General features: G+C 45.4%; 1 protein-coding gene across 1 annotated transcript in view; it reads right to left on the bottom strand.

Moving 5' to 3' along the window:
* The window catches only part of NEK11 (NIMA-related kinase 11), a 155,934-nt gene that overhangs the window by 34,014 nt on the left and 108,413 nt on the right, over positions 1 to 13,507 (bottom strand). The window contains exon 17 of the mRNA XM_012732067.1: positions 9,504 to 9,564. Coding sequence (XP_012587521.1) covers positions 9,504 to 9,564 — 61 coding nt within the window. The remainder of the gene's footprint in view (positions 1 to 9,503; positions 9,565 to 13,507) is intronic.

The raw sequence follows: 13,507 nt of genomic DNA, 5'->3' as shown, positions 1-13,507 counted from the left end.
CTGCCGCACCATGTGGATCACCTCTGGGGTGGGGATCGAACTCATGCTGAGTGGCTTTAGCTTCTTAGTGCTGTGTTTTAACCCGCTGCACCACCAGGGAGGGCCCTGCTGCAAGTTTTTAAGTTACTATTTTGATCTTGTGATGGGCCTTGTACAGGTTTTTCCTTTTTGAATCAGTGTGTGATCATGTGTGTCTTTCTAGAAACTTGTTGTTTTCATCCAAGTTATCTGTTTTGTTGGCACACTGCTGTTCATAGTATTCCCCCATAATCCCCCCTGTGCATTCCATGTCTGATTTATTGTTTTGTTATATATATATGTTTGTATATATGTATATATATATACATATACATATATATGCATACAAGTGTGGGGGGCTGGTGAGAGGTTTCCCCAGAGACAGAGTGGGGAGCAGAACAAGCAGCTCGACTGAAACCCACTGCTGAGGGGAGCAGCAGGTGAGTCAGGAGAGGTCTGTTTGCCACATGCCACATGGGTCACCTTCATAGTGCTTCGCCTTACCCTGTTGTGCCACCAGGGAGGGCCCCTTCTGACTTTCTTGGTCAGTCAGTATAGCTAAAGATGTATCAGTTTTGTTGATTTTTTTCAAAGAGTCAATTTTTGGTCTCATTGACGCCTTCTATTGTTTTTCTATTCTTTACAACACTTATTTTAATTCTAGTCTTTATTATTTACTCCCTTTTGCTTCCTTTGGGTTTAACTTGCTCATCTTTTTCTGGTTTCTTAAGGTAAGTCACATGTTTTTGATGCTCAAGAGGTGAGAGTTAAAGCCAGTAGTGATATCAGTAGTAGCTGGGATCTTTAACCAACACAGGGCTAGTGACCAACTTGGGAAGACGAGGTCTCTATCTAGGTCATCACCAGAAGTACTACTAAGCACATCTACATCGATATGGGGGAATACAAAGGATGCAAGCACTAGCTTGCAAATCAAGGGACTGGTTATTGTTCTAGTTCCGCTCTCATCAATTACATGGTCCTCCAGTTTCCTTGCTGGACCTCAGTTTCTGCAGTTTATATTTAAGAGGTCTCATTAGACTGAGGACATTCTCTATAGTCCAAACATTTATAAGCCATACCCTCAGATCTCCAGGGGAATTAGAATTTGGGGAGAAGACAATAGAGACAAACAAGGAGAACACTCACAGGGACCACGAGTTAGAGAAGCAACTGGCTGGGACCAAGGATCAATTCTGCAGACATTATAGAACATGAGGCTAAATTAACTTGGAGTCTCTTTCCACCTGTGAAACACCAGCTGATTAGGATGAGATCACTTGCTACTCCCCCATGGAGATGTTTTGACGATGAGATGAACACAAAGTGCTATCAAGAGCCTTTAAGCAATGACAAGCCATGCTGCTTAAGAGGACACAGCACAGCCCCGGACAGTCATACTGCCAGGCTCCCTCCTACTTCTGTGGCCTCTCACCTGCAGAGCTTCTTGCCCTCAAGGGGTGACAGCTTGAGGAGGTTGATGTCTCACCAGCAGAGTGAGAGAAAGTCTTCTCTGACTTCTCCCCCCAAATTCCTTTACTCATTTCAGTGACCAAATGACCTTGACCTTAACATGAGAACTTGCATTTGCCCTCTCTGCTAAGTATCCGACCTCGTGGGTAACAAATCGCTGATGCAGGGTGGCTATTTTGGCAAGGAAGACCTCACGCTGGCACCTGGGGCATTGCTTACTCAGGAGTCCTTGCAGGTGATGCCCTTGGGCACGGTCTCCAGGGCTTCTCCGTTCACCCTCCTCTTTCTCTCCATTGCGTAAGGCATGCTCGGGCAGTAACAGCTACTGGACAGACACCCTTCTTTGCCTAAGTCACTGTGATCACAGGCTTAGCCACGTGGCTTACGTCCCTCCTCCTCCTCTTTAAAACAGTACATGATTGAAGGCTTCCCCAGGGGCTGGTGAACACTTCCTAGAAAGGGCTAAATATTTCAGACTTTGCAGGCCAAATAATCCCTGTTGCAATGACTCGACTCTGCTGTTGTAGCATGAAAAGAGCTAACGGCAGCAGGCAATGGGGGAACGTGGTGGCGTGCCAGTAAAATTTTATTTACAAAAAGCTGGCAGTGAGAAGCATATGGCCTGGGGCTACAGTTTACTGACCTTTGCCCAAATGACAGCGATTCATCGTACTTCTGAGCTGGATGTGTCCCAAGACCTCTTCAACCAACCCCCCTCACCCTATTTACAGGGAAACTGAGGCCAGGAGAAGCTGCAGTCCTGAATGGCAGTGTGGAACTCCTGGTCAGCTCCAAAGACGTAAAACCTACCACTCCCCAAAGAAAGATGCAGTTATCTGCCACAGGCCTCTCCCACTGGTCATGAGCAGGTTACCCAAGCCTGAAATGATTCCTTCTTCCCCTCCCTCATCCTTTCTGCCTACACAAACCTCTAATTTCGCACAGCTTCAGGGAGCACCTTTGGCTGGCTAGATGGGATACGGTCCAGGCAGCTTCTGTGATTTTGTTTTCTCACCGGTACCAAAATATAAAAAGTACACTTTCCAGGTGCCAATAAAGTTCAAAGGCAGTGAGCTGCAAAAGGTGCTTTGCTGTTGGTAAGACCCAGGGGGAATTGACTGTCTCCTGTCCCTGTGCTTTGCACGGGGCAACGTCTCAAGAAATAAATTGTACCCCACTGTTTCCACCAAAGTTGAATTCACTGGGAAAAAGTGGGTCAGCTTGGAAACGGAAACTTGCTCAAGGAGAGATGATAAATACCAGAAGATAGGAAATAAATAAACTTTCTATTTTTACCACAGGGCTATTTCACACAACAGATATTCAACTGAATTGTTTGGAAAATAAAAAAACAACAGGGGTTCAATGTTCATTTCTCTTTGAATATTCCAGAAGAGGCCTCTGAAAATAGCACATAGAAGTTAAAAAAAAAAGAGGGTGTGTCTGATTCGGGACTGACAGGAACTGTTTATATATTTTTCATACCAATGAAAATGTTACTACATTGGGCCTCCCTGGTCATGCAAGGGGTTCAGACTAGATCTATGAGCTATCGGAAGCCATTGCAGCACGAGTTTGATCCCCGGCCAGGGCAGTGCTCCCCTCAGCAGTGTATTTCAGTAGATCTGCCTGTTCTGCTCCCCACTCTGTCTTTAGTGAATCCCCTCACCCCCATACCTCTGACCTACACCCCAACTCCTATATGCATAAATAAGTAAAAAAAAAAGATGTAACTATATTATTATCTTTATAAGCTCAAAGAATTTCTTTGCACTAGAAGAGATAGTAGCCCCCTGAATTTTAGGCTTTGATTTTGAGTTCAACCTTCACCATTGCAAACAACATGCCATAAGAATCTTTGTATTTATCTTTATGCAAAACTCTAATTATTTCTTTAACATAAATTTCTTGAAGTGTAAGCTTGCTGGGTAAAAAAAAAAAAGTTTACATTGTCAGTTTGCTAGAAACTAAATGTTGAGAGAAAATCTTTTTCTAGGTTGTAAATAACACTCTCTCCAGTGGGGCCTTAAATACATTAAAAGTCAAATGTGAGGTACTTTAGTCAAGACCTGATTCAATTTAATAAAATTTGTCAAAAAGAAGCATTTTCTTTGTAGAACCTTCACTGGAAGGAAGAGCAATTTCTTTCCTGATTTCCTGTTCTCAAAGCTCAGTTCCTGCACCTGTGGTCTTAGCACCACAGGGAAATTGTCAAAGTCATTTCTTGAGCCTCACCCGAGCCTGCTGAATCAGAATCTCTGTGGGTAGGGCCCAGAGACCCGGCATTTCAGCTGCTGCTGTAGTCTGAGATTCTCTGTCCCTGTCCCTATGGCCCTGGTAAAATCACTGCCTGCTGGGCTCGGTCACTTGACCTGGAGGGGCTCACAACCCAGCAACTGGGAGTGCCCGGGAAACATGCACTGGGTCTGATGTTCCTTTGCTGGCCCTGCAAAGGTTCTGTGCCAGGAAACGCTCGCTCCACATTTCCTCATTAAGCAAACACAGCCTGGCTCACGTACATTTCCAACACGCCACAAAAATAACCTAAACTGACGGTTACACGAACTGGGTAGGAAGTCCCATGTCCGGCAAATGTGGACTAGTTTGCTCTCTGCTGGTATGGCTGCATGATGACCCTCGCTGGGCTCTGTGGTTCTCTGTTCAGGTGAGAACACAGGAAGGACACGTCTCACCTTTCCTGAGCGGCAACCCCGACACAGCTTCAGAAGCAAACGGCTCCCCCTGTAGTCCGCAGGGGGACCACACAGAAGAAAAGGGACAAATAATTATCCTGAACCACCTCCTGGAAAGAGGAGGCCAGCCACAAAAAGCCCTAAGAGCCACCTCTCCGTGCTCCTCTCTGGGCGCTTTTACATTCTATCCTTAGGACATGACACCCATTATTAGGACAGACAGGCAGTCATATTTCTGGCCTCACATTCTCCGTCCTTCCTTGGGAGAATCTCCTACTGGGTCAGGCAGACTCCAGCTCACACTAAGTAGCTCAAATGCCTGACACCCACTTTCCAGGTATTCGGGTGCAACGCAGGATCAGCCTCTGTCCATGAGAGACCCCGCTCAGAAGTAGCCTGCTCAGACTGGGAGGAGGACAGGAGATCGGATGGGGTCCCTCCTGGCCGGGGCGGGGTCACAGCCGGGTTCCTGAGGGGGCAGGTCTAGCAACCACACCCAGGGTATGAAGTCAGTGACCCTGAGGATGCTCCCGTAGCCCTGTGAGGAGACCCCCATGGGAGGAGACTGAGGCCCGCTGCCAAGCTGCTGTGTGAGTCAGGCCTCCTGGTCCTGTCCTGTTCTGTCAGTCCCTGAGGACAACTGAGGTGACCCCATGAGCGTTCCTGGGACAGAAAGGCCCAGCAGGTTCCGCCCCCCAGTCCATCACCCACAGAAGCCACGTGAGGCTGATACAATAATGTCACTATTTGTTTTCAGCCAATAGTGATTTTTTTTTACCCTCCCATAGATAAAGGGCAGCAAACTTCAAGGGAGGGTCAGGAAAAGGAAGAATCTATGAAGGCTGTTTCTACTCTTACAATCATTGTTTTTAATTTTGCAATTTCATATTTATTTCATTGATTAAAACTTTAAAAGCAAGGTCCATTTTATTTTTTAAAGTTATTTCAAATTTTTTTTTTAATTGAAATGCCGTCATTAAAGCAGTACTGAAATCACTGTCAGTTGTGGGGACACAGGTTACTGCAGAAATGCTGAGCAGGCATTTAGTTTTTAGGACGCAGTAACTGAAAATGGGTAAGTGATCTTGAGACTCACATGGGCAGATGGATGTCAGGGATAAGAATGCTTCGCAAAAAATAAATTCAGCTTTGAAAAAATAAAAGACTTTTTGGAAAAAAAAAAAAGCCAATTAGAAGGTATGTAGCCTACCAGACATTTAAAAAACATTCTATAAAGGCAGCATCATTGAGGCTGCTGACAGAGGGTGAAGGAACTGGAGCAGTAGGATAAAACAGAGTCAGGGGCCCGCCCTGGTGGGGCAGCGGGTTAGGGTGCAGCACTGCAAGCTGGCTACAGCCACTTCAGTGCGAGTTCGATCCCCGCCCTGGAGGTGACCTCCCTGGTGCGGCAGACCTCTCCTGACCCGCCTGTTGCTCCCCTCAGCAGTGTACTTCGTCACTCTGCCTGTTCTGCCCCCCACTCTGACTCTGCCGAGTCCTCTCAAAACACTGTACCCCAGTTCTGTAAGAATAAATGAACCTTGAAAATAGAGTCAGAAATGGTAATATCCAAAAGTGTGTTATGACAACAGAATTCAGATTAAAAAACTTCAGAGAATTTAGGGATCGATATATAAACTCTCTTTTAAGAACAAAAAGTATAGCAGAACCTGAAAAAGTTGACTCGTATTTGCTTATATACAAAAAACAAAAATTTCCCTCACACGACAGACATGAAAGATACTAGAAAAACGGCATCATCTAGGGCCTCCCTGGTGGCACAAGGGGTTCAGCTGCAGCACTATGAAGCTACCAGCAGCCACTGCAGCACCAGTTCAATCCCTGCTCCCCAGGGAGTGACCCACATGGCGCAAGAGGCCTCTCCTGACCCGCCCTCTGCTCCCCTCAGCAGTGTACTTCCTCAGTCGGCCTGTTCTGCCCCCCACTCTGACTCTGAATTCTCTCACCCCTGTACTTCTGGCCTGTACCCCAGTTCTCATATGCATAAATAAATCTTTTTTTCAAAAAAAGGGTACTGGACCCCATTTTACAGGGAAGCAATGACCTCACTAGTTAAGGGAAAATGAAGAACTGGCATCAGGAGCGCCCATATCCTGTTCACAGGGGTGATGAGTCCGGGCCCCCTGCTCTGCCCTTACCCCCCCACACCTCCGCCTTCCCTTCCCCTTCAGGGCTCCCTGCCCCATCTCCAGCCAAATATATCCTCACATCTGGAATGGTCTCAGGTGTGATCTTCCCCATGAACGTCCTTGCTGTCTTCTATCTCCCCAACTAAAAACAAGCTCCCATGTTCTGAACCCCTACTCTCTGCATGGTTGTTCCAACCCTGTCTTGGTGTTCCTCCCAAACCCGAAGCCTTTCATGACAAGATCTAGGACTTGGCACATCACTGGAATCTCAGAACCTACTTCCATTCCTTCCATGAAGTAACAGCAAAGGAACCACAGTGAGGTGTGACTAACAAATGAACGCGAGTAGCTGAGTTTCTCTCGTAGTTAGGGACTTGACTACTGGACTGTTATTTTAGGTAGTAGTAGTAGAACACTCTCTGCTGTGTACACTGCTAGGGATGATTGATAGTACTGTTTTAGAGACGTATTCGTGTTACAAAGTTTTTCCTCTGCCCTCTTCCCATTACCACACACCTGCCAGAGGAGAGTCTGCATACGAGATGTAGTAGGCTCTCTGTAGTTGCCCTTAACTCTGAGTCTGCTGCCTCAGTTCAAGTTAAAGAACATATAGAAATGACTCAATTTCTCTAATGTGGAAAAAGAAGGCATGGGCTCTCCCTGGTGGCGCAATGGGTTAAAGTCCGCACTAGGAAGCTCTCCGCAGCCGCTGCAGCCCAAGTTCGATCCCCAGCCAGGGAGCTGACCCACATGGTGTGGCAGACTTCTCCTGACCTGCCCGCTGCTCCCCTCAGCAGTGTATTTCAGTAGAACTGCCTGTTCTGCTCCCCACTCTGTCTCTGGTGAATCCTCTCACTCCTCACACCTCTGGCCTGTACCCCAGTTCTGTAAGCATAAATAAATAAATCTTAAAAAAGAAAGCAAGCAAGAAAGCACAGTGGTAACAGCTCCTGCATGTACATCAAAATGATCTGAGTGATTTATGGTCCAAATCCCCCTCCCTCCACCAAACTGTCAGTATCCAAACAGAAAACACTGTGTTGAAATTATTCTAATTATCATGAGAAATCCCTTTCTGTTAAGGTGAAAAGCATAACAGAGCAAGGTTAAGTGGCTGTCACTCATCTCCACACTTAACCGCTTAGGGTTTGAAGAGCTTAAGCAAAGAAAGTTTCTAAGGGATTCAGAAGCTGCTGTCATTTCGGGTCTGTATCAGTCACATTGTTTAGAAGAGATTAAATAGTTATTACCAAGGTTCCATGGAAGAACTGAGGGTTAGCAATTTAAACAAGGCCAACTGGTCAGACATAGCAACACACTATAGGAACCTTGACCAGCACAGAGGTTTCAAAGAATCTGCTATAGTCCAATTACTTCTGTGGCAACACCCGGTTTGGATCTACAAGCAAGTTTTTAAAAATATAGTTTACCAAGCTCGATAGGGTTCTGCGGATGACTCCTCCAATTCACTACCAGCCTTCACCTGCTCCCACCTCCTCCCGTTTTTTGTTTTTTTTTTCCCTTGTAGGTTTATATCAGCTAATTCCTTTTCTGTCATTTCAGTGGTGCTCTGGGCAGAAATAAATATACTTTTATTCCCTGTTTCTAAAGCTCATTTCTCATAAACTCATTGTCTAGGAGGGAATTTAGATGTCATCTATCCAATCTAGAGTTATTTTATGCAATGGAATAGTAAAACATGATCTTTGGTAGAAGTCTAATTCATGCCACAGATACAAGCAAAATGACTTTGGTGGAAGCTGGTAGAGGAGCAGGGTCTATATCCCTTTTTTTAAAGAAAAGATTTATTTATTTATGCATACAGAATTGGGGAACAGGCCAGAGGATCAGTGGGGGGGGGGGTTGGGAGTGAGAGGATTCACCAGAGACAGAGGGGGGAGCAGAACAGGCAGAGAGACTGACATATACTGCTGAGAGGAGCAGTGGGTGAGACAGGAGAGGTCTGCTGCGCCATGTGGGTCACTTCCCCAGCCGGGGATCAAACTCATGCTGCAGTGGCTACAATAGCTTCACACTGCCATGCTTTAACCCACTGTGCCACCAGGGAGGGCCCCACTCTACATCCCTTTTCTCTTAAATATATTTAAAGATTCCTGCTAAGAAAGGGCCTCTTTAGCACCTGGTACCACTGAACTCTCCAGAAACAGGCTGAATGGAGTTGGCTGGCTTCTTTCTTAATTCCGGCCACACCCCTTACGGGCTCCTGGAGTCCTCAAAAGACCCTGTTTGAGATTTCTGATATAAGAGAGGGCAGTGACCTGGCCAAACGAAAGCCTTACTGGTCTCGGAGTCCAAACATGGGAATTAAATGGACCTAACAAGCATTCCTGGTGCGACTGAGCAGCCCACAAGGTGAGGGGTCAAGAGAAAAAAAATCAGGGAGCTGTGTCCCAACAGAGACTTTGCACACAACACTCCCGATGGAGCAGTGGTGAATACGTCCACACATGAAAATGGAAATCTTCTTTGGCCATTTCCTGAAGAGATTGCTATGGGCCATGCAATTTAGAAATGTCAAGTAAAAACTCACAATCAAATTTCCAAGGACAAAATATCTCAGCCCATTCCATTCAGCACCTTTAAAAAATAGTCTCTGCTATTTTCTCCTTGTCAGGTGTGACAATTTATCGTCCACTGCTAGAAGTTATCACAGTCGGGCTTGCTGGATTAAAAAAGGAAAAGAAACTAAAGAATAGGGTTGTATCCCTGGAGTACAGTGATCTTATTTGTCCACACTGACAATGCCAAAGCAGCTTTAGCTTTGTTCTTTATACCAAATCTCTTCCAATAACGGAGTGACTTTCAGAGTAATAATGGTTTTCCCAACTGAATATAATGTGTTTCACAGGGTGAGGGAGGCTGGGAAATCCCTTTTCAAGGAATCTTTGACCAGTGATTATGCATGGCCAGGCCACCATCTGATCATCGGGGAACTTGGTTTTGACAGTTTCATCCTCGGAGACAACAATCACAAGCAATTCCTCTTGAGGTCTCCCTGTTCTTGGACCACACGTTTAACCTCTGCTGGCCTCAGTTTTTCATTCATAATATGGGGGATGTGGACTAAAATATCCACAAGTTTTCTCCCAAGCTCTCTCCTTATTGGCTATTCCATTAGAATCAGAGGGTATCACAGTTCTTGACTCACCCATAGACGTGTAACCCAGGACATTCTCCAAACACTTGACCAGAGCTTCAATATCACTGTCCTGCCAAAACAAGAGAGAGTTACTCCCCAGATGATAGGAGAAAATTTCTCATGTAGACATAACAAAACACATACACATAGAATCTGCTAAATTATACAGTAGGGCCCTAATTCTTTTTTTTTTTAAGATTTATTTATTTATTCATACATCTCTGGCCAGAGAGCAGAGGGTGAGAGGATTCACCAGGACAGAGTGGGGAGCAGAACAGGCAGATTGACGAAGCACACTGCTGAGGGGAGCAGCGGGCGGGTCAGGAGAGGTCTGCCTCGCCATGTGGGTCGCCTCCACAGCAGGGGTCAGACTCATGTGGGAGTGGCTTCAGCTTCTTAGTGCTGCGCTTTAACCTGCTGCGCCACCAGGGAGGGTCTAGGGCCCTAATTATTAAAGGAAAAATATCTCCGTGTGTACATGTATATAATCTACATCGCGCTCCCTGTATCAGTCCACAGACCTACTGCTCTCTCTCTCTGATGGGAAGAATGTACACTAAAACTGTTAATAGTGGTTTTGAGTAGAAAGTGGGGTTATGGATGACCTTTATTTTCTCCTATATGTGCTTATCTCTTCTAATTTTTCTATTTGTAATCTGTAATTACAAATATTAGTTAATCTACAAAAATGGTGAATGTATTAGAATTTTAAAAAAGGTTTTAGTTAATCTGTAATCTACACATCACGGCAGGAATCAAGTGTGTGTTATTTCCCAGACAGTGTCTCTACTGAGCTAGTCCTTCTTTGGAAAGTTATGGTCCTCAAGGAGTCATAAAACAAAACAAAAAAAATCGAACTTTTTATTTACTTTAATCCTTAATAAGAATCAGACACCCTCATGAGGGTTGGGGGGAAGTCCTAGAACTGTATTTGATAATAAATATTGTCATTAATATAAAAAAAATTCCTGTTTTCTACCCAAGGAGACTTGAAGTAGCCAAAACAACAGAAGTATGATCTGAATTGTTTTCAGGTACGTGGCTATACTGAGGTGGAATCAATAATTCGTGCTGCCCTGCCCATTTCAAAACAAACAACACGTTTCATATTATAGTAATTGTGGATTTTAGAAAAAGGCACTGAAGTATAATAGACTAAGACATCACATAAACATGCTGGGTCTCATTTTGCAGCATCTGGTAGGGTTGAGCAGCCAGTTTTATGCAAATGGTAAAACCCAGCACCCTTTCATGTTCTGAACATATAGCAGCAAATATTAGGCAAACGTGCCTGGCTGAAGCTGGTCAGGGAGGCCAAAGTGACACCTCCCAGTGTCCAGCCCAGGAGCAGGGATCAGATACCAGGTACAGAAACAGAAGGAACTACAGGTCCTTCCTTCTGCACCCCTGTGGTCTTCAAATCCAACAGCCTTTGTCAGAGGAACTCAGTAGAGGCGCCCTCTGCTGGAGGGCAAGGAAAGTATACAGAGGCATAGATGGGATGTCACCAACCAGGCAAGCCCAGGTTCTACCCTGGTTCCCCCCAGTTTGTTGGCTTAGGCCAAGCAGCTTGTGGCTCTTGGTCTTAGTGAATCAACTGATGACTCTGGAGACTAGGTCTTAACACTGCCTTTCTTTTAAGTACCAATGTACATGTATTAATTCAAACTCTACTAGGTGATGCTCTTAATCCCCAATTAACAGTTGATAAAACTGAGGCACAAAGAAGTCCCACAATATGACCAGTGTCATGCTGCTTGGAAGGGGCAGAAGAGGTAGTATGTCTCAGAGCCTGAACCCTTCTGAATCACCCTATCACACACATACACATAGCAGAAGGCAGGACTGGTCTCCACCAGGGCTCATGACACTGTGGGGGGAAATGAATATAAACTCAAGAAGGCCATAGAGTAACCCTGAGGGAGAGGTACGTGGAACAGAATGCAGCCTGGAGACACAATGCAACTAAGGAGGGGTAGGGCTTTTCATCATGGCGTCCAACTCTGGGTGTTGAACAACATCGGTCCTGTGCCTAAATGTGGCCTTGGCCCACACAGTCAAGGGTCATGTGGGTACTCGGGATCTCTGTTACCTTCCTTTCCTGCCCCTGGAGACAGACTCCAGACGCCACGGGCAAACGCTGGGCAGAATTTACATTCCCAGCAAGAGCCAAGTTCTTTTCTGCCTCTAGGCTACACATCAGGCTATGAAGCTCAAAACTGCAAACCAAACCTACTGAAAAACACTTTTAACTTTTGAATTTCATGCTTAGATTTGCAAAAGTAGTACAACAGTTTCAAACGTAGTACAAAAATTCCCTGATGCCTTTCTCCCATGTCATTTTCATTTTATTATTTCCCCATCTAGCTGCTGCTCCCCCAACACACACACAGCAAGGTGTCTCAATCTCAGCTCTATGAACATTTTGGCCTGAATAATTCTGGCTAGTACATTCTAGAATGTACTAGCAGCATCCCTGGTCTCAACCCATCAGATTGCCACTAAAATGCTCTTACATTCCTCCTTCAACCATAAGATATAAGACCAAAAATATCAGCCACTGTCAAATGTCCCACAGGGGGCAAAATTCACCCTAGTTGAGTCCCCTGGCTTACCTATCTCTCACACTCTACATACATGTCCCCCCCACCCCCACTGGTCCAGTCTGGAACAATTTGAAGATCAGAGTAAATGGTATTAATGAATTATAAACCATAGATTACAATGAGGCCAACTGCACTATTTGACATTTAAATGCAACTTTCTCCATTTTACGAGAAACAACTCACAGCAAACATCAAAAGCCACATTTTAAACATTAAATAATTTAGGAAAGGCATTAAAGAGCTTGTTTTACTATGTTACAACTTAATTCAGCAAGTTATTCCTAATGTTCCAGAAATGATCATTTAATTGGACACAAATGACCCCAATAGAAATACACCCCACCCAGTGAGAAAAGGGAGAAGATAGGAAGACGACATCTTTCTGGAGCTGGTTCCTGCTTTTCTGCACTGTGTCTGCAGGTTTCACAAGAAGTTCAGGCATGGACAACCTCTTTCAGGAGCATATTATGGCTGGCGCGATGTGGGATTACGCCTTGGACTGAAACTTTCTATTTCCTCAGTATGCCACGATTTAAATTGATCTTTGGCTGAAGTCAAGTGGTCTGGGAGATCAACCACATCTTTCTAGATGCCAAATTACAGAGCTGCCATCTCTCAGTCATTTCAGCCAATTTTCAAAGGCTGCGAAGATGACCCAGTAGCTCCTTTGCTGATGGACTCAGATGTTCTTCGAGCCTCCGTCGCCCATGACTTCCATCCCTCTGTAGCAGGAACACGCCTCAGAGGCCGGAGGGGCCTCTGGTAAGATTCTGTTCTATAAAGTGATCCCACAGATTCCAGTTCAAACTCCCAGAGTCTTTTCAGAAACAGATGCAGCAATTTGGCTAACAGGTTATACGTTGCTTCTAAAGGGGAGAGAGCAGCTGTCTGCAAAAGGTCAGGCTGGATGTGTAAAAAAGCATGACAATTAGCAAGGCCAGCTCACACCCTTGAGAAAGGTCCGATATCTGAGGCAACGCTTCTATGTAGGCTTTCCCAGGGACCACCCGGTGGAGGGGGTACACACGTTCAGATACTGGGGGCCGTACAACTGTTGGGGACGGGGTGTGTGAGTAGCGTAGAGTCTCTCATTCCCAACTCGGACATGTGCCAAGTAGTCTCAGGTTTTTCTTGCTCCATGACTGGTCCTGAAACTGGTTCGCTGATTTTCTCAGTTCAATACCTCGGTCCTGTGGAATGGGAGCCTGTACTGTACTGGTCACGGATTTCTCCATCTTGGTCTCAGTTATTCTGTTCCTTATTAACTCAACTTCTGCTAGTAAGCCACGTGTACTGGTGTTTACCAGACTTTCCTGGAAGTCTCTAAGAAAACAGTGTTCAGGGCTACATACGGTCTCTTTGAGAGCCATAAGCCTCATGAACCTTTTGGATGCTCTGAGAAGCCCT

Source organism: Condylura cristata, unplaced genomic scaffold (assembly GCF_000260355.1).
Source record: "Condylura cristata isolate star-nosed mole 26May11 unplaced genomic scaffold, ConCri1.0 scaffold00033, whole genome shotgun sequence".
Lineage (NCBI taxonomy): Eukaryota > Metazoa > Chordata > Mammalia > Eulipotyphla > Talpidae > Condylura > Condylura cristata.
The sequence above is the reverse complement of the archived record's forward strand: the minus strand, read 5'-3'. Positions and strand labels throughout refer to the sequence as shown.